The 22,696-nt window shown below is 43.6% G+C and overlaps 1 protein-coding gene across 2 annotated transcripts in view; it reads right to left on the reverse strand.

The window, feature by feature from the left end:
• robo1 (roundabout, axon guidance receptor, homolog 1 (Drosophila)) overlaps nucleotides 1-22,696 on the reverse strand; it is a 368,472-nt gene that overhangs the window by 5,819 nt on the left and 339,957 nt on the right. For both annotated transcript variants that reach the window (XM_072259842.1, XM_072259841.1), the window contains one exon: nucleotides 72-392. In XM_072259842.1, coding sequence (XP_072115943.1) covers nucleotides 72-392 — 321 coding nt within the window. The remainder of the gene's footprint in view (nucleotides 1-71; nucleotides 393-22,696) is intronic.

Below are 22,696 nucleotides of genomic sequence, written 5' to 3' on the forward strand. Positions count from 1 at the left end.
CTGCTATGTTGTGTGTTCTGTGTTACAGAGAAGAGAGGCTGCTATGACAGGGATGACGTTCTAGCCCTTACCTTGAGGAAGCCGTGCTTTGGCTTGGGAGCTCTCACGCTTGCTGGCCTTGTTCAGACGCTGCCTGGCTCCGTGGGCCTCGTTTGGCCAGTGCTCCGGGGGTTCCCGGCACTCTCCTGGGTTCAGGCGGCCTTCCGCCAGGTGCTGGGGCTCGCCACCCTCCCTCCCTCGGTGGCCTCCTGCTTTCCTGTCGCCGGCTCGCTCTGCCTTCTGCTCCGCTCCGTGGGGCCTCGGCACCACCGAGTGCCAGGACTCCATTTGGGTCTTTGTCTGGATGTTGGGAGATTTGATGGCAGGAGGGGGGACTGGTGGTGGAGGCAGCTCTAGGGTGTGGAAAAACACAAAATATATTGTCTTTCCCAATTACATTCCTGAACTTTAACAAATTTCCTACAACACCTCTTGTCCTCAATAATAAGCTTGTATTTATATCATAGTGTTAGTGTGAGAGGGTAATCATTTAACATTTATTTAGAGATACAGCACGGAACAGGCCCTTCTGGACATGCCGCCCAGTGACCCACGAGCGTGAGGGAGAAAATCAGAGCAGCAAGAATTCCGCACACACAGTAAAAACATAGTAAAGGCATCCGTTAGTCTTGCGAGGCCATGGAGAGTCTTCACTCTCCAGGGTGCAGGCCTGGGCAAGGTTGTATGGAAGACCAGCAATTGCCCATGCTGCAAGTCTCCCCTCTCCAAGGGAAGGGCATTAGGACCCATACATTTTGGCACCAGTGTCGTCGCAGAGCAATGTGTGATTAAGTGCCTTGCTCAAGGACACAACATGTTCCCTCGGCTGGGGCTCGAACTCACGACCTTCAGGTCGCTAGTCCAATGCCTTAACCACTTGGCCACATGCCCACGGTAAAAACGTACAAACTTACTTACAGAGGACACGAATTGAACTCCAAATTCCGACACCCTGAGCTGTAACAGCATCGCGCTAACAGCTACACTACATTGGCGCCCCAGATTAATCATCATCACAATTATGTCCCGTGTCGGATGACATGGGTGATCATGGTCTGGACTAGATGGGCCAAAGGGCCTGTTTCTGTGCAGATTCAACAATATGAATAAGGAAATCAAGTCTTGATCCAAACTGGTGAAAACCTCTGTACGTTACAGAGCTAGAACAAATCCCACCCACAAAATCCGGGTCAGCCACTTCAAGCATTCCCACCACAATGCTGTATGTCAAATACTTGAAATATTTCTGATTGTCACTGGTAGCCAAATACATTCCCAACCTATTAAATATGAATGAATCAATTAAAATTGTAATCAAAAATAATTAAAAGGAATAAATCACTTGAAATGCCTTTACATAATTAATATCAGTACAGCAAATACAATTAATTTAAAGACATATATCCACAGTGACCACTTTATTAGGTACACCTGCTCGTTAATGCAATTATCTTATCAGCTAATTATGTGGCAGCATCTCAGTGCATAAAAGCTTGCCAACATGGTCATGAGGTTCAGTTGTCGTTCAGACCAAACATCAAAATGGGGAAGAAATGCAATCTAAGTAATTTTCACCGTTGAATGATTGTTGATGCCAGTTGGGGTGGTTTGAGTATCTCAGAAACTGCTGATCTCCTGCGATTTTCATACAGAATATCTAGAGTTTACAGGGAATGGTGTGAGAAACAAAAAAAAATCGGGTGAGTGACAGTTCTGTTGGCGGAAACGCCTTGTGAATGAGAGAGTTCAGAGGAGAATGGCCGGATTGGCTCAAGGTGACAGTAACTCAAGTAAACACGTGTTACGACAGTGGTATGTAGAAGAGCATTTTCAAACACATACCATGTCGAACCTTAAAGTGGATGGGCTGCAGCAGCTGAAGACCATAAACACACACTCACCGGTCACTTTATTAGGTACAGGAGGTATTGAATAAAGTGGCCACTATGTGTAAATCGGACCTCATGCTAAACTGGATGCAGTCATCACCCTGGAACAGTTAGGGTGTTCCTGCACCCATTCTAAGTCAGCACAGGTCATGGGAGTAGGTTCATCAGGAAGAGCATGAGGAATTGAGGAAGTGAGAGGGCAGCTACCAGACCTCAGATATGGAGCACAGTCTGGACAATGGCAGCAGAGTCGATCCAATAATGTCTGGACGGCTAGAGCAAATCCCAGACATTTACCACTTAGTTTCACCAGCAAGCTCCAGCCCATGGAGATGGTCACAATCATATAGAATGTAGAATATAGAACAGAATCAGGATTAATATCACTGGCATATGTCATAAAATTTGTTATTTTGCGGCAGCAATACATTGCAAATACTTGATAATAAAATGCTACACATTACAATATGAAAAGATGCTGTATGTAACAAATTGAATTAAAGAAGTAGTGCAAAAAGAGAGCAAAATAAGAAAAAAATGCCGAGTTAGTGTACATGGATTTATTGTCCACTCAGAATTCTGATGGCAAAGTTCCTGAAATGAGAGTGTGTGTCTTCAGGCTCCTGCACCTTCTCCCTGATGGTGGCAATGAGAAGAGGACATGCCCTGGGTGATGGGAGTCCGTAATGATGGAGCTGCCTTTTTGAGGCATCGACTTTTGAAGGTATCCCAGATGCAGGGGGTGGGGGGCAGTGAGCAAGTGCTCATGATGGATCTGGCTGAGATTACAACTTTCTGCAGCTTTTTCCAATCCTGTGCAGTGGCCCCTCATAGAACATAGAACATAGAATAGTACAGCACAGTACAGGCCCTTCAGTCCACAATGTTGTGCCGACCCTCAAACCCTGCCTCCCATATAACCCCACCGCCTTAAATTCCTCCATATACCTGTCTAGTAGTCTCTTAAACTTCACTAGTGTATCTGCCTCCACCACTGACTCAGGCAGTGCATTCCACGCACCAACCACTCTCTGAGTAAAAAACTTTCCTCTAATATCCCCCTTGAACTTCCCACCCCTTACCTTAAAGCCATGTCCTCTTGTATTGAGCAGTGGTGCCCTGGGGAAGAGGCGCTGGCTATCCACTCTATCTATTCCTCTTAATATCTTGTACACCTCTATCATGTCTCCTCTCATCCTCCTTCTCTCCAAAGAGTAAAGCCCTAGCTCTCTTAATCTCTGATCATAATCCATACTCTCTAAACCAGGCAGCATCCTGGTAAATCTCCTCTGTACCCTTTCCAATGCTTCCACATCTTTCCTATAGTGAGGTGACCAGAAATGGACACAGTACTCCAAGTGTGGCCTAACCAGAGTTTTACAGAGCTGCACCATTACATCGCGACTCTTCCATCATTACATCGCGACCTCCATTCAGACGGTGATGCAACCAGGGTTAAGGAGCAGTTTTAGAACATAGAACATTGAGCAGAACAGCACAATAAAGACCTTTAGACCCACAATGTTATGCTGACCTCTTAACCTGCCCCAAGATCAATCTAACCCTTCCCTCCTATACAGTCCATAAACCACCATTTATCTAACCCCATGGTCTATCTAAGAGTCTTCCAAACACCTGAATTGTATCAGCCTCCACCACCATCCCCACCACTCTGTGTAAAACACCTACCTCTGACACCTCCCCTAAACGTTCCTCCACTCACCTTAAGCAGATGCCCTCTGGTATTGGCCATTTCTGCCCTGGGAAAAATGCCCAGCTGTTCCTCTCAATCAATGCCTCTTATCATCTTGTACATCTCTATCAAGTCACCTCTCACCCTCCTTCACTCCAAAGAAAGAAGCCCGAGCTCGCTCAACCTAACCTCATAAGACATGCATCCTGTAACACTGCTTGAACATCCTTTTCATAATGAGGCAGCCAGAACTGAACAGAATACTCCAGCTGTGATCTAACCAGGGTTTTATAGAGCTGCAACGTTACCTTGTGGTTCCTGAACTCAATCCCCGACTGACAAAGGCCAACATACCATACACCTCCTTAACCACCTTATCAACTTGCGCAGCAATTTTGAGGGATCTGTGGATCTGCACCCCAAAACCATTCTGTCTCACTACACTGCTAAGAATCCTGCCATTAGCCTTGTGCTCTGCCTTCCAGTTTGATCTTCCAAAGTGAATCACTTCACACTTTTTCTGGAATGAACTCCACCTGCCGCTTCTCAGCCCAACTCTGTTGATGTCCCGTCGTAACCTGTGACACTGTCCACAACACCGCCAACCTCTGTGTCATCTGAAAACTTAGTAGCCCACTCTTCCACCCTTCTACTTAATCATACAAGTCATTTAGAAAAATCACAAAGAGCAAGGGTCCAAGAGCAGAACACTTCCAGAGTCACGGTTAATTGATAAGTTTGCAAACTAAGAACACAAGAAAATCTGCAGATGTTGGAAATCCAGCATCACAAGCAGGACACAGGAGCAATGCAGCAGGTCAGGCAGCATCTATGGAAGAGTAAATAGTTGACATCTTGGGCTGAGACCCTTCTTCAGGACTGAGATGGAATGGGGAAGATGCCAGAATAAAAAGGTTGGGGGGTGGGGGGGGGGGGTGGAAGGTGATGGATGAAGCCAGGTGGGTGGTAAAGGTCAAGAGCTGGAGAGGAAGGACTCTGAAAGGAGAGGAGAGTGAACCTTTGGAGAAAGGGAAGGAGGGGACCCAGGGGGAAGTAATAGGTAGATAAGAAGAAGTGAAAGGTCAGGGTGCCTATTTCTTCCCCGGGACCCTCCTTCTTCTCTTTTTCCTCTCCTCTACCAGATCCTTTGTTCTCCAGCTCCTGACCTTTCCCACCCACCTGCCTTCACCTATCTCCTTCCAGCTAACCTCCTTCTGTAGAAAATGGCAAACCACTTCTGTAGGAAAATTTGCCAAGCACAATCAAGAACAATCAAAGACATTGATCGCCCTCGTCATACAATGTGGCACATAATGAATGAACAAATCACAGAACAATTTACAGTGACAAATTAACCTACCAACCGGTACGTCTCTGGATTGTGGGTGGAAACCGGAGCATCCGGAGGAAACCCACACATTCACAGGGACAAGTGACAAATGACACCGGAATTGAACTCCACACTCTGGCGCTCCGAGCGTCACACTAACTGCTATACTACATGGCGCCCCAAGAGTGCAAGTCATCTCAGCTGCTCTGCTTTTTGACCAAGCCTCCTCTACGTTCCCTACAGCTGTGAAAGGCACGATAGAAAAGCAGGTCTCTCTGTCTCATATACACACGCCATACTCCATCTACTGCAAGCTATCCAGTATGTGACTGAAGCAGCATTAACAGGATGAGAAAGAAACAATGGAAATATTCTGGAATATTCCAGCAATCCTGCTGGAAGCGTTTAATATTCATCAAAGAAGTCTATGGCTTTATGTCTCTATGCCTGCATCCTTTTTAATTCAAAACATCTGGATTATGAGGTGACCTGGTGAAATGACCTCTAATTAAATACCCTGTTCTTTTTCAATCTAATTTACCTCAGACAAAACCACACTGCATTCCCTGTCCATCCAATCAGATTTTTCATTACACCATCACCTCTGGCAATGAATTCCTAATATCAGGGGTTTAAGCACACAAACCCCCGATCTATTTTAATCTTCTGTTTGATTATTGCTGTTCTCTCAGCCCAATCCTAGCCTGAAGGTCCACTTCTGTGGCGAATAAATCTGGAAATGAAACACATTAAAGTACTTTGGATCTGTCTCTAAATGGCCCTTCCAATGTTTAAAATCTCTGTAGTGCTTGCATTTATATTAAGACCATAAGATAGAAGAACAGGATTAGGCCATTTCGCCCTTTGCATCTGCTCTGCCATTTCATTATTGCTGATTTACTTACCCTCTCAGCCCCAGTCTCCTCCCTTTTCCCGGTATCCCTTCATGCCTGACCAGTCAAGAATCTATCAACCCCTGCCTTAAGTATACATAAAGATTTGGCCTCCACAGCTGCCTGTGGCAACAAATTCCTCAGATTCACTACTTCCTGGCTAAAGAAATTCCTGCACAGTTCTTTTCTGGAAAGATGCCCCTGTCCTCTGAGGCTATGTCCTCTGGCCTTAAGAGTCACCCACCATAGGAAACATCCTTTCCACATCCAGTCTATTCAGGCCTTTCAACTTTCAATAGAGGTGACATGAGGTCACCCTTCATTTTTCTGAATTTCAGTGTGTAGATGCCCAGAGCCAACAAAATGCTCCTCATATGACAAGCTGTTCAATCCCAGAATCACTTTCGTGAACTCCCTTTGAACCCTCTCCAGTGTCAGCGCATCCTTTCATAGATAAGGAACCCAAAACTGCTCTCAATACTCCAAGTGAGGCCTCGCCAGTGCCTCAGCATTATATCCTTGCCTTTATATTCTTTATGATCACTGCTAAGAATGAAATACACCAGGTACATGGATAGGAAAAGCTTCAGAGGGATATAGGCCAAACACAGGCAAACAGGACAAGCTCAGGTAGGCACTGGTGAGATAGGCAGAAGGGATTGACTCTGTGCTGCTGTTCAAAGTTCAGAGTAAATTTATTATCAAAGTATTAAAGTATCTCATTCCACCGAGATGCAGCGCTGAGCGTCATAGGAAGTCATTCCTGCCTGTGGCCATCAAACTTTACAACTCCTCCCTTGGAGGGTCAGACACCCTGAGCCAATAGGCTGGTCCTGGACTTATTTCATAATTTACTGGCATAATTTACATATTACTATTTAACTATTTATGGTTCTATTACTATTTATTATTTGTAGAGCAACTGTAATGAAAATCAATTTCCCCCAGGATTAATAAAGTATGACTTTGACTATGTATATGTCACCATATACTATTCTGAGATACATTTTCTTGCAGACATTCACAGTAGAACAAAGAAATACAATAGAATCAACGAAAAACTGCACACAAAGACGGACAAATAATCAACGGGTAAAAATGTACAAACTGTGCTAATACAAAAAAGAACAGATATTACAACAAAAATAATAATAATAATAATAAAATGAATAAATAATACTAAGAACATGAATTGTAGAGTCTTTGAAGGAGAGTCACATGGATACAAAAGGTTTAGAGGGGATATGGGCCAAATTCAGACAAATAGGATTATAGCAACACACACAAAATGCTAGAGGAACTTAGCAGGTCAGGCAGCATAATGGATGGCACAGTGGATTTGAGTATCTTGGTTAGCATGGGCTTAAGGGCTGAGCAGCCAGGTGGTTCCTCCCACACGCCAAAGGTTAGGGTGAAGGTTATGGTTAGTAAGTTCTATGCATGTTATTTTGGTGGTGGAAGCCTCAAGCTGTTCTGGTGGTAGATGCAAAATGATACTTTTCACTGTAAGTTTCAATGTTTTAATGTACATCTCACCAATAAAGCTAACCTTAAACATAAGAGATATTGCAGGTGCTAGAGATCCAGAGCAACAAACATAAAATGCTTGAGGAATTCCTGGGTGTCAAGATCTCTGAGGATCTAACCTGGTGCCAACACATCGATGTAGTTATAAAGAAGGCAAGATAGTGGCTATACTTCATCTTCTATCCATGCCAATATCTTTCCTGTAATACCATGGGCTCTTACCTTGTTAAGCAGCCTTGTGTGTGACACCTTGTCAAAGGTCTGCTGAAATTCCAAGTAAACAAGAGCCACTGCCTCTCCTTTGTCTTTCTGTCTGTTATTTCTTCAAAGAATTCCAACAGGTTAGTCAGGCAAGATTTTCCCTTAAGGAAACCATGCTGACTTTGGCCCTTTTCAAGATTCAAGTATCTAAGAATGTATAAATATACATTCTGAGATACTTGAGATTTGCTTGCTCACAGGTAGCCACAAGGCAAAAAACCCGAATGAACCCAATTGAAGAAAAAAAGAATAAAAATAAAAATAAAAGACCAACACTCAATGCGCAAGAGAAGGAAAATAAAATCATGCAAACGATTGAAGTGAGCATCAGCATTCCAGAGTCCTCAGATCTGAACATCAGAGGAGTCCAAAGCCATATTAGAGGGCACGGAGCACAGCACCTGAGCTGTCTTCATAGCCTTAGCGCCATGGAGATGTCCACCATGGAGAATGTGCGATATCGGTTCTCGTCCTGACTGACACCCTGTCTTTTCAATCTATCTGGGTTGGAGCTTAAACTAAACAAACAACGGAACAGCAAAAGGCTCTGGCGCCATGCAGAGCGGAGAGAAGATCACGGAGAGCGAGCTAAATTAGTCCCTGGGCCTCCTATCTGGGTTTAAGTTATCTAAACAGCTTATCGTACCTCGCACTAGGACCCTGCTGCAGTGAAAGGCTCTGGGCCTACAACCATGCTGCCCAATGACTCGTTCCGGGCCCAGATTTTGCCACCCAGCAACTTGCTCTGGGCCCAAATTTCATTGCCTGGTCCCAAGCTGCTTTCAACCTCTTCAAATCAGCTTGGCTCCCAGAGTGATCCAACCTCACACACAGGCCAGTTGTATGGATACCGAATCTCCTCTGCTCGGGGCCCTGACTTCTCCTTTCGACACCCAGAGCAATCCAATCTCACACCCAGGCCAGATGCATGGGCTTTTTATCATGTGCCTCCAAGTACTCCAAAACCTTATCCTTAATAATGGACTCCAACACCTTCCCAACCACTGAATTCAGGCTAAATGGCCTATAATTTCCTTTCTTCTGCCTCCCTCCCTACTTAAAAAGTGGAGTGACATTTGCGATTTCCTGTCCTCTGGAACCATTCTAGAAGTGATTCTTGAAAGATCATTACTCATGCCTCCACAATCTCTTCAGCTACCTCTTTCTGAACCACGGGGTGTAGTCCATCTGGCCCATGTGCCTTATCTACCTTCAGAACATTCAGCTTTCCAAGCACCGTCTGCTTAGTAAAGGCAAGTACACTCACTTCTGTTCCTTGACACACTCGAATTTAGGTGGCGTTGCGGATAATGAAGTAGGTTTCCAAAGCTTGCAGAGAGATTTAAGCCAGTTGGAAGAGTGGGCTGAAAGATGGCAGGTGGAGTTTAATGCTGAAAAATGTGAGGTGCTACATTTTGGTAGGACTAATCAAAACAGGACATACATGATAAATGGTAGGGCATTGAAGAGTGCAGTAGAACAGAGGGATCTAGGAATAATGGTGCATAGTTCCCTGAAGGCAGAATCTCATGTGGATAGAGTGGTGAAGAAAGCTTTTGGTATGCTGGCATTTATTAATCAGAGCATTGAGTATAGGAGTTGGGATGTAATGTTGAAATTGTATAGGGCATTGGTAAGGCCAAATTTGGAGTATTGTGTACAGTTCTGGTCACCGAATTATAGGAAAGAGGTCAATAAAATTGAGAGAGTACAGAGGAGATTTACTAAAATGTTGCCTGGGTTTCATCTCCTAAGTTACAGAGAAAGGTTGAACAAGTTAGGCCTTTATTCTTTGGAGCATAGAAGGTTGAGGGGGGACGATAGAGGTGCTTAAAATTATGAGGGGGATTAATAGAGTTGACGTGGATAGGCTTTTTCCATTGAGAGTGGGGGAGATTCAAACAAGAGGACATGAGTTGAGAGTTAAAGAGCAAAAGTTTAGGGGTAACATGAGGGGGATCTTCTTTACTCAGAGAGTGGTAGCTGTGTGGAATGAGCTTCCAGCAGAAGTGGTTGAGGCAGGTTCAATGTTGTTTAAAGTTAAATTGGATAGATATATGGACAGGAAAGGAATGGAGGGTTATGGGTCGAGTGCAGGTCGGTGGGACTAGGTGAGACTAAGAGTTTGGCATGGACTAGAAGGGCCTGTTTCCGTGCTGTAATTGTGATATAGTTTGTTATATGGAATTTCTGACATACTGCTGGTGTCATCCACAGTAAAGACTGTTGCAAAATACTTATTCAGTTTCTCCATCATTTCTTTGTTCCCAGTTACTACCTCTGCAGCATCAGTTTCCAGCAGACCAATATCTACTCTCACCTCTCTTTTACTCTTCATATACCTGAAAAAAATTGGTATCCTCTTTTATGTTATTGGTTAGTTTACCTCCATATTTCATCTTTTCTCTCCTTATAGGTTTTCAGTTGCCTTCTGTTGGTGTTTAAAAGCTTCCTAATCCTTTATCTTCCCACTAATTTTTGCTATATTCTATGCCTTTTTTTCTTTTTATGCTGTCTTTGACTTCCCTTGTCAGCTATGGTTGCCTCATTCTCCCATTAGAAAACTTTTTCACCTTTGAAATGTATCTACCCCATGCCTTCCAAATTGCTCCCAGAAACTCCAGCCATTGCTGTTCTGCCGTCATCTGTGTGAGTGACTCCTTTCAATCAATTTTGGACAGCTCCTCTCTAATGCTTGTACTGATATATCTGATTCTATCTTCTCAGACTGCAAGGTGAATTCTATCATATTATGATCACTGCCTCCTCAGGGTTCATTTACCTTAAGCTCCCTAATCAAGTCTGTTTCACTACATGGCACCCAAACCAGAATTTCCTTTTCTCCAGTGGGCTCAACCACAAGCTACTCTAAAAAGTCACCTTGGAAGTATTTTACAAATTCCCTCTCCTGGGATCCTGCACCAAGCTGATTTTCCAAGTCCACCTCTATATTGAAATCCACCATGACTATACTCACATTACCCTTATACATGACTTTTCTTTCTCCCATTGTAATCTATAAGCCACGTCCCGCCTATTGTTCGAGTGCCTGGATATAACTCCCATCTGGGTCTTTTTACCCTTGCAGTTTCTACTCTGCTCACAAGGATTCCACACCTCCTGATCCTTTGTCACCTCTTTCTGAGGATTTGACTTGATTTTTTTTTAATCACCTCTGCCTAACTGCCTATCCTTTCGATGTTAAACTCCCCATATAGGTGAAACTGTGGAATAAGAAAGGGATAACCATATTAATAGGATATTATAGATCACTCAATGGACAAGGCATTTAGAGGTGCAAATTTGTAGAGCGATTGCAGGCAGTTGCAAGAAACATAAAGTTGTGATAATACAGTAGGTGATGTCAACTTTTGATGTATTGGAGGAAACCAGAGCACCCAGATGAAACTTGCACAGTCATGGGGAGAACGTACAAACTCCTTATAGACAGTGGTGGGAATTGAACCCAGATCTTAATCCCGAGCATTATGTGAACTGCTATGCCACCGTGCTGGCCATTGTAGTCACTATGGTTGCAGAAGCAGAAAATGCTGGTAACACTCAGCAGGTCAGGCAACTTCTGTGGAAGGATGGAACGGAGTCTAGAACCTATAACCAGAAACAATGGAGATCTTGCAGATGCTGAAAATCCAGAGCAACACACACACAATGCTGGAGGAACTCAGCAGGTCAGGCAGCATCAATGAAGAGAAATAAATAGTTGACGTTTTGGGTTGAGATCCTTCATCAGGACTGATGGAGGGTTGTGGCCTGCAATGTTGCACAAACTTGAATTCTTTCCTCATTAGCTGAGGGTTGAAAATTATGAGAGACTACAGTTGGTAATCAGTCGCTTTCCAGCCTGCAAGTGTCAAATACAAGAGGACAGAGCTTTAAGATACCTATTTATATTGTGCTGGCTGAGCTCATGTTTCTGAGGAAGATGTGAATTATGAGTTTAGTCTCAGATGGGGATTATTTCCCTAGTTCATATTAAGTTTTTCACACACAGGAGATCCTGTAGGCGCTGGAAATCCAGGGTAACACACACAAAATGCTGGAGGTCAGGCAGCGTCTATGGAAAGGAATGAACAGTTAACATTTTGGTCCAAGACTCTTCCTGATAAAATCCTTCAGCATTTTGTGTGTTACCCTTCATCAAAACTAGGAATGTGGAGTGCACAGTAGCATAGCGGGAAGCATGGCGGTGTTACAGCTTGGGCTGTCTAAATCTGGAACTCAAATCTGGCGTCCCCTGCAAGCAAGTCTGTACATTCTTGCCGTGACCACATGGGTTTCCTCCAGGTGCTCTGGTTTCTTCCCATGGTCTAAAGACCAACTGGTTAGTACTTGACTGTACTTTTTTCTGTAGATGCTGCCTGGCCTGCCAAGTTCCTTCAGTGTTTTGTGTGCGTTGCTTGAATTTCTCACATCTGCAAATTTTCTTTTGTTTGTGGTTAGTAGGTTAATAGGTCATTGTAAATTGTCCTGTGACTAGGCTAAGGTTAAATAGGTGGGGTGCTGGATGCTGTAGCTTGTTGGGCTGAAGGGGTCTGTTTCATGCTGTATCTCTAAGTAAATAAATAAAATTAACAAGTTAACAATAAATAGGAGAGATTCTGCAGATACTGGAAATCCAAAGCAACTCACACAAAATGCTGGAAAAACTCAGCCGGTCAGGCTGTGTCTATGGAAAGGAATAAACAGTTGATGTTTTGGGGTGAGACCCTTCTTCAGGATTGGAAAGGAAGAGGGAAGATGCCAGAAATCTAGTTTGAATTCGTAGAGAAGGTTGTGGAGAGGTGGAGAAGACAAACTGAACACCCGTGACATGGTGAGGCCAGATCAAACGGGTTAACGAGGTTCTGCTTCTTTGTCGTTTGTGTTGCTAATTACAGGTCAGGTGGAGAGATAGTGAGCCAATATCACAGATGGATGACTTTCAGTGCCAATGCTACCGAGATAATTACACAGGAACAAGATTCAGGTTCAGTTGAAGTTCAGTGGTTATGGAGGTGACTCTCTCTCCGAGCTTAAAGGTCACAGGCTCCATGGAAGCAGAGACATGAAGCACATGTATATCTCCCAGGGCAGTTAATGAACATAGAAGATAGCACAGTAACCCACAATGTTGTGCTGACCTTTTAACCTACTCTAAGATCAATCTAACCCTTCCCTTCCACAATGTTAGCCAGATCTGCTCTGTGCCTTATGGTGCATCAAGCGATAACCTTGCCATTTCTTCAGCACTTGTCAGTGTTTTTTACGAGTCCGAGTAACTAGCTCAACGTTCAACCTACCCTACTGCAGATGGAAAGAGTGCAAGGAGCCGACCGGACTTGCCCCGATGTCCCGTGTGGGTGCCACTACACCACCGGCCAGCACGTTCCCTCCCACACAACCCTCCAATTTTCTTCCTATCTAAGAGTCTCTTAAACGTCCCTAGTGTATCGGCCGCTACCACCACTATGACAGCACATCCCATGCAACCACCAGTCTCCATATCTGACATGCCCTCTAAACTTCCCTCGAATCTCTTTCAAACTACAGCCCTTGTATTAGCCATTTTTGCCCTGGGAAGAGGTCCACTCGATCTATACATCATATCATCTTACATATCTCTCTGTAGTCACCCCTCATCCTCCTTTGTTCCAAAGACAAAACCCTAACGTGTCCAACCATTCCTCCTAAGTCGTGGTAGGGTGCCACAGCAGCACAGTGGTTCGCACAACGCTATTACAGATTGAGGCACTGGAGTTCAGAGTTCAATTCCAATGCTGTCTATAAGGAGTTCGTGCCTTCCTCCCATGTGTGTGCGTGTAGGTTTCCACTGGGTGCTCTGATGTCCTCCCACATTCCAAAGATGTACCGGTTAGTAGGTTAACTGGTCATTGTGAATTGTCCTAGGATTAGGCTCAGGTTAAAAAAGTGGGTAGCAGGGCAGGAAAGGCCTGTTCCACGGTTTATCTCTAAATAAACAAAAATACATAAGACATGCTCTCTAATCCAGGCAGCACCCTGGGAAATCTCCTCTGCAACGTCTCTAAAGCTTCCACATCTTTTCTATAAGGAGACAACCAGAGATGAACACAATCCTCCAAGTACGGTTGAATCAGAGTTTTACAGAGCTGCAACATTACCTTATCACTCTTGTAGTCAATCCCCCAATAAATGAAGGCCACACATCATACACCTCATCAACTTGTGTGTCATCTTTGAGGGACCTACAGACATGGAACCCAACACCCCTCTGTTCTCCAGGAAGGCTGAATTGCTGGAAGTGATGACTAGTTTGGACAGTGTTAACAGATCTTTATTTCGAGATACAGCCTTTCCGGCCCAATGAACCACACTGCTCAGCAACTCACCAATTAATCCTAACCTACTCACAAGACAATTTACAATCACCAATTAACCTGCTAACTAGAGGGTCTTTGGATTATGAGAGGAAATCGGAGCACCTGGAGGAAACCCACACAGTCACGGGAAGAACGTGCAATGGTGAATTCAACACTTAAGCAGAAAGTCATACTGAATAAAACATGGGCTCCCAACCTCCCTTCGGAGCCTGATGGTGTCATAGAGGCACAGGTTTATACAGCACAGAAACAAGCCCTTTGGCCCATCTTGCCCATGCTGAGCCAGTTGACTAACTGATCGTGGAGAGCATTTAAACTGGCTGCATCACTGTCTGGTCTGGGGTGGGGGGGGGGCGCCGATGCTGCGCGGGATTGGAATAAGTTGCAGAGAGTTGTAAAATTAGTCACCTCCATCATGGGCACCGGCCCCTGGAGTATCCAGGACACCTTCAAGGCCAATGACTCAAAAAAGTGGTGTCCATCATTAAGGACCCCCATCATCCAGGGCATACCCTCTTCTCATTACTACCAGCAGGGAGGTGATACAGGGGTCTGAAGACACACACTCAATGATTCAGGAACAGCTTTTTCCCGTCATCAGATTTTTCAATGGACATTTAACCCATGAACACTGCCTCACTACACTTTAACTTTGTATTTTTGTACTACTTATTTAACTGTTTATATACACACACACACACACACACACACCATACGTACTGTAATTCACAGTTTTTTTCTCTATTATTGTGTATTGCATTGTAGGCTGCGGCAAAGTCGACGAATTTCATGACGTATGTTAGTAATATTAAACCTGATTTAGTTAGCTGCATTTGCCTGTGTTTGGCCTATATCCCTCTAAGCCTTTCCTACCTATGTAACTGACCAAAGCTCTTGTAAATGTACCCACCTCTACTACCTCCTCTGGCAGCTTGTTCCATACACACAATATCTCCAGCATATAAAAATTGCCCCAATGTCCTTTTTAAATCTTCCCCCTCTCACCTTAAACAGCTGTGTGTTTTTCTTAAGTGCATAAATTATCTCATACTTTCAGTATGGAACTACCAGGAAAATAAAAGAAGAAATTAATATAGAAATACCGAACTCCATCTTAGAATTATGTGGCTTTAAACTGTATAATTTAGCATGTAACAAGTGAATTCTCCCTTATAACATTAATTCAACTCCACACACTTCATAGTTGGGTACATTTCAAAGAAAACAGCTAATGTTACACTGGTACCTCGTAAAAGCCTTACAATTAAAATGCCAGAGCTTTATGTCCTATCAAACGTTCAGAATCCATTTAGTGAGATTTTCAAAGGAATTTAAGTGAAACTTCGGTTGTGATTTAGCCGCCCTGTCAACTTGGAAAGAGACAGGATGTATTCCCTCTGCACCGATAACCACCCAAGTTCAGCGTTCATTAAAGTGTCAGCAGTTTGCCAAAATGATCGAAAAATAGAAAAGTAATGAGATAGAAAATGGGTTATCAGCAGGGAGGAAGGTGTACAGAGAGAAAGAGAGAGAGAGAGAGAAGGGGATGGAAGAGCGGGAGAGGGAGAAAAAGATAGAAGGAGGAAGAGAGACAAAGAGAGGGGAAACAGAGAGAGGGAGACAAATGGACAGACAGGGAGAGAGAGAGTATGTGAGAGAGAGAGAGTGAGACGGAGAAGAGGGAGGCAGAGAAAGATGGGTGAGAGAGTGCAAGAGAGGGACAAGGAGGGAGGGAGAGAAGGGGACAGAGGGAGGGAGATTTATTAGCATTCATTTCCAAGAGGACCTGAATATAAAAGCAACGACTCACCCAGAGATACATATGACAAGTGACAGTTTATACAGATCAGGCGACAGTGTAGGAAGTGTAGAGAGATGGGAATAAAGGAAGAGGGAAGTACAGAAAAACTAAGGGAAACGGATAATCTGATGAAGGGAGGGACATACACACACTCTCTTACATACATACACACACACGCACACACACACACACACACACACACGGAATAGCAACTAACTGATAGTCACTCAAACGAAGACACATACATAGAAGCAGAGACAATCCTCGGGGAAGGACAGATGGACGGAGGCGGGCAGAGAAAGATGGAAAACAGATGAGATGCTGCAAGAGATAGCAGACACTAGCGGGTATTGCCATTCCAAACACTGATATTAGAGATGATGGTTAACTGTAATTAAATCCACTTTTATGCCATTTGTCTATGACAACCCTTACTAGTTGACAAGAGGGATATAATTTCAATACCTTATTAGTTATTTGGCAAACAAAACTAATTTTCCTGGGACACTTATCTTCACCCCTTCATTCAAAGCTTTCTGATTGTACCCTTATCTGATATTGGGCCCTGGCCAAGGCGGCTTGCACCTGGGTCACGTTGGCTTCCTCCCAGTAATCGTGGAACTCAGGGGCTCCTGCAGTTAGATCTGTCTCCAGGTTGCTGACATGCTTCAGTGTGTGTGTGTGTACGTACGTACGCCTGCTGTAGAGAAATTCTGGTAAGACCTCCTTTCCTTTTGTGCTTTCCCTACAAGCAATCCTTTACAATAAGATCATAAAACTTGGCAGAAGAGTTAAGCCTTTCAGCCCATCAATTAAGCTCTGCTATTCCATTCTGGCTGATATATTATCCCTCTCAGCCCCGTTCTCCTGTGCTTTCCCATAACCTTTGATGCTCGTACTAATCAAGAACCTATCAACCTCTGCTTCAATTATACCCAATGACTTGGCCTCCACAGCTGTTTGTAGCAATAAATTCCACTGATTCACCATCCTCTGGTGAAAGAAATTCCTCTTTATCTATGTTCTAAAGGTACATCCTTCTATTCTGGGGGTGCCTTCTGGACCTAGACTCACACACTATAGGAAACATTCTCCCTATGTCCATTCTATCGAGGTCTTCAATATTTCATTGGCTTCAATGAGATCCCCTCATTCTTCTAAACGCCAGTGAGTACAGGCTCAGAGTCATCAAATGCTTCTCATATGCTAACACTTTCATTCCTTGGATCATTCTCGTGAACTTCCTCTGGGTCCTCTCCAATGGCAGCCCATCTTTTCTTAGATAAGGGGTCCAAAACTGTTCACAATACTCCAAATGTGATCTGACCAATGCCTTATCAAGCCTCAGCAATACATCTTTGATTTTATATTCTAGTCCTCTCAAAATGAATGCTAGCATGACATTTGCCTTCCTTACCATTGACTCAACCTGCAAGTTAACTGGATTACTCAGCCCAGAGGCTCCAAATCAAGCTTCTGAACCCCAAGACCATCTCAGCCCTCTTCATCTCACTTCACCACATTTCCTATTCCTTGCTCCCTTAGTTGTTTATCCAGACTTCCCATAAATCCTTCTCACTCCTTGACTCAACCATCTCAAGAAAGAAGAAAGTTCCACATTCTCCACTCTCTGAGGTAAGATGTTTCCAATTGGATTTATTAACTATTATCTCAGTCCACTAGCTTTGAGTTCTCCCTCAAGTGGAATTGGTTTTCTGGCATAACAGCAGAAGAATTAGGACATCTTCAAGAGGGTGTACTTCAAGAAGGTAGCATTCATCACTAGTGCCTCTCACCAACTGGGACATAGAGAAATAGAAAGGAAAAATGCATATGTTTAGAAAATAGAAATGTGGTGTGCAAGGGAGCATATGATTCTATAACACACACAAAATGCTGGAAGTACTCAGCAGGTCAGGCAGCATCTATGGAGATCAATTTCTGGTGTCTTCCTCCTTCCTTCGCAGTCCTGTCAAAGGGCTTTGACCTGCAACATCAACTGTTTACTCTTTTCCATAGATGCTGCCTGGCCTGCTGAGTTCCTTCAGCATTTTGAGTGTGTTGCTTTGGATTTCCAGTATCTGCAGTCTCTCTTTTGTTTTTGATCCTATGGTTCTGTGTAGGCAGACAAACTGTTGACTGGGACCTGGCCTAAACTTATTCCCAATATCCGAAACCTTAACATTACTAAAAAAAAAAAAAATAATTAATAATCGTATCATATGAGTAGAAAGTTGCTGTGGAAGACAGCAGACCTATTTAAAAATTACATCACTTAGGATTATTAAAGGTGGCATATAATCCAAGTTTTTCATTGATGCAATTTCTCTCACCAAAGATTGAGCTTTGAGTAGTTAAAAGGTCAGAACAACATTGTGGCCAAAGGGTCTGTACTGGGAAGTACGGTTATATGTTCTGTGTTCTAAAAACACAAAATCCCTGGATGGGTTAGAGTGGCTTATTGGTTAACTACAAGTTCAAGTTTGTTGTCATCTGTCTGTACATATATACAACCAAACAAAACAACACTCCTCCAGACCACGGTGCGCCCACAAAACATATATTACACACAGCATATAAAACAAAATATTACCATAAATGTTAATTAAATATAATTCAAAGTGCATGTAATGCACAGCAGAGGTAAACAATGAACTGTAAGTTGTCGGACTCATTCTCTGAAGCCTGGGCCACTGATCCAGAGACAGTGAGTTCAAATCCCACCACATCGCCTGGAAATGTAAATTCAACTAATTAAGTAAATCTGAAGTTAAAACTGTGTCAATAGTGGTGACCTTGAATTAGTGGATTCCCATAAGTACACATCAGATTTATCAATGTTCTTGAGGAAAGGAGGTTTGCCTTCCCTATCTTACCAGGTCTATTTTGTGTCTCAACACACCATTGCAGTTAACTCCTAACTGTGCTTTGAGTTGTGCTTGGAATATAAATGCTGGTTTTCCATACTCACTTCCAAATTGCTCACCATCCTAATGCGGAATATATATTGCCTTTTCTTCAGGATCACTGGGTCTAAATCATGGAACTCCCTCCTCAATACCAGTGAGGAAATAACTACAGGCTGGAACAGTTGAGAGAGATACTGTAAGAACGTAAGACATCGGAGCAGAATTGGGGCCATTCAGCTCATCTAGTCTACTTCACCATTCAATCATGGCTGATTTATTTTCCATCTCAATTACATTCTCTAACTTTTTATCTTATTGCGACACCGTTGGCCGTGCGGCCTTCCTCCCACATCCCAAATGGGTTAGGGTTAGTAAGCGGTGAGCAAGCTGTGTTGGTGCCAGAACTCAGTCAGCTCCATCATGGCACAAGCCTCCCCCACATCCAGGACATCTTCAAGGAGCGATGTCTCAAAAAGATGGCATCCACCATTAAGGACTCCCATCACCCAGGACGTGCCCTCTTCTCATTGTCGCCATCAAGCAGGAGGTACAGGAGCCTGAGAACACACATTCAGTGATTCAGGAACAGCTTCTTCCCCTCTGACATCAGATTTCTGAATGGACATTGAACCCATGGACACAACCTCACTACATTTTCTTTTTTTTTTCCTATTTTTCCATTAATTGTATAACTTTTAAAATTATATATATATATACACACACACTTCTTACTGTAATTCACAGTTTTATTATTATGTATTGCATTGTATGCTTGCAACACTGTGTGTCCGACAGAGTGATCAGCAGCACTGGGGCTCCACAGGGGACTGTCTTGTCTCCCTTTCTCTTCACCATTTACACCTCGGACTTCAACTACTGCACAGAGTCTTGTCATCTTCAGAAGTTTTCGGATGACTCTGCCACAGTTGGATGCATCAGCAAGGGAGACGAAGCTGAGTACAGGGCTACGGTAGGAAACTTTGTCACATGGTGTGAGCAGAATTATCTGCAGCTTAATGTGAAAAAGACTAAGGAGCTGGTGGTAGACCTGAGGAGAGCTAAGGCACCGGTGACCCCTGTTTCCATCCAGGGGGTCAGTGTGGACATGGCGGAGGATTACAAATACCTGGGGATACGAATTGATAATAAACTGGACTGGTCAAAGAACACTGAGGCTGTCTACAAGAAGGGTCAGAGCCGTCTCTATTTCCTGAGGAGACTGCGGTCCTTTAACATCTGTCGGACGATGCTGCAGATGTTCTACGAGTCTGTGGTGGCCAGTGCTATCATGTTTGCTGTTGTGTGCTGGGGCAGCAGGCTGAGGGTAGCAGACACCAACAGAATCAACAAACTCATTCGTAAGGCTAGTGATGTTGTGGGGATGGAACTGGACTCTCTCACGGTGGTGGCTGAAAAGAGGATGCTGTCTAAGTTGCATGCTATCTTGGACAATGTCTCCCATCCACTACATAATGCACTGGCTGGGCACAGGAGTACATTCAGCCAGAGACTCATTCCACCGAGATGGAACACTGAGCGTCATAGGAAGTCATTCCTGCCTGTGGCCATCAAACTTTACAACTCCCCCTTTGGAGGGGCAGACACCCTGAGCCAATAGGCTGGTCCTGGACTTATTAACTGGCATAATTTACATATTACTATTTAATTATTTATGGTTTTATTACTATTTAATTATTTATGGTGCAACTGTAACAAAAACCAGTTTCCCCCAGGATCAATAAAGTATGACTATGACTATGTATGGCTGTCACATAACAACAAGTTTCACAACATATGCCAGAAACATTAAACCTGATTCTAATTCAGATGCTGGAACATCAGTGTTAAGAGCTAATTTTAACGGCATTATCATATCACACACTGGGGAGCATGCAGCAGGATTAACAGAAATTGTATTTCTTAAATCATAACTTCATTTCCAAAATTATGAAAGGTTCAATGTATTTGGCAGCATTTGCTACACTATCCTTCCACCTCTAAATTGGAGAGCTATGTCGGAACATATTCCCATGTTTGAACTCAACATCTCTCGCCCTGTCATTGAAATGTTCTCACAACCAATGGACTCTCTTTCAAAGACTCTTCATTTCATGTTCATGATATTTAGTTCTTACTTATTTATTTTGGTATTTGCACAGTTGGCTGTCTTTTGCACACTGTTAGAGCATCCAAGTTGGTGTGATCTTTCATCGATTTTATTATGGTTTTTATTCTATTATGGATTTGTTGAGTATGCCAGCAAGAAAATGAATCTCTGAGTTGTATACTGTGACATATATGCACTTTGATAATAAATTTACTCTGAACACACACAAATTTGCAATATTGTGTACAGATCTGGTGGCCTCACTCTAGGAAGGATGTAAAAGTTTTAGAGAGTGTGTGGAGGTTTACCAGAATGTTGCCTGGATGAGAGACCATGTCCTGTGAGGGCAGCCCGTGTGAGCCAGGGCTTTTCTCCTTGGAGTGAAGGACAATGTGAAGTAACTCGATAGAGGGGTACAAGATGATGAGAGGCACAGATTGTGTGGACAGTCATCAGAGACTTTTTCCCAGGGTGGAAATGGCTTTTACCAAGGGGCATAATTTTAAGGTAATTGGAGGAAAGTGGCGGGGGGGGGGAGCATCAGAGGTAGGTTTTTACACAGAGAATGGTGGGTGCATGGAACACCCTGCCAGGGGTGGTGATAGAAACAGATATATTAAGACAAGTAAGAAAATATTAGAAAGGTACATGGACTTTTGAAAAATGGAGGGCTATGTGGGAGGGAAGGGTTAGATTGATCTCCGAGTAGGTTAAAATATTGGTACAACATTCAAGTGGTGTGTTCTGTTTTCTGTGAGCTAGGAGTCAGTGGACTGTTCGAATGTGAGGGCATCACACATAGCAACCCCATTCTTTTCTGCTTTGCTCTGAGCTACTTATAGGGATGAGAAGCCTTTTACATTCTCTCCTGGGCCCAATATATTGATGTAATTATGAAGAAGGAATGCCAGCAGTTATATTTCATTAGGAATTTGAAGAGGTGTGGTATATCTATGTGGTATATATATGTGGTATTTAATGTGGATAAATGTGAAGTTATCCACTTTGGTAGCAAAAATAGGAAAACAGATTATTATCTGAATGGTGGCCGATTAGGAAAAGGGGAGGTGCAACGAGACCTGGGTGTCATTATACACCAGTCATTGAAAGTGGGCATGCAGGTACAGCAGGCGGTGAAAAAGGCAAATGGTATGCTGGCATTTATAGTGAGAGGATTTGAGTACAGGAGCAGGGAGGTACTACTGCAGTTGTACAAGGCCTTGGTGAGACCACACCTGGAGTATTGTGTGCAGTTTTGGTCCCCTAATCTGAGGAAAGACATCCTTGCCATAGAGGGAGTACAAAGAAGGTTCACCAGATTGATTCCTGGGATGGCAGGACTTTCATATGAAGAAAGACTGGATGAACTGGGCTTGTACTCGTTGGAATTTAGAAGATTGAGGGGGGATCTGATTGAAACGTATAAAATCCTAAAGGGATTGGACAGGCTAGATGCAGGAAGATTGTTCCCGATGTTGGGGAAGTCCAGAACAAGGGGTCACAGTTTGAGGATAAAGGGGAAGCCTTTTAGGACCGAGATTAGGAAAAACTTCTTCACTCAGAGAGTGGTGAAGCTGTGGAATTCTCTGTCACAGGAAGCAGTTGAGGCCAGTTCATTGGCTATATTTAAGAGGGAGTTAGATATGGCCCTTTTGGCTACGGGGATCAGGGGGTATGGAGGGAAGGCTGGGGCGGGGTTCTGAGTTGGATGATCAGCCATGATCATAATAAATGGCGGTGCAGGCTCGAAGGGCTGAATGGCCTACTCCTGCACCTATTTTCTATGTTTCTATGTTTCTATCACCAAAGACTCTAGCAAATTTTATAGATGTACTGTGGAGCTCGTTCTGATTGTTACATCACAACCTGGTGCAGGGGCGCCACTGCA

Source organism: Mobula birostris, chromosome 6 (assembly GCF_030028105.1).
Source record: "Mobula birostris isolate sMobBir1 chromosome 6, sMobBir1.hap1, whole genome shotgun sequence".
NCBI classification, from domain to species: Eukaryota; Metazoa; Chordata; class Chondrichthyes; order Myliobatiformes; family Myliobatidae; genus Mobula; species Mobula birostris.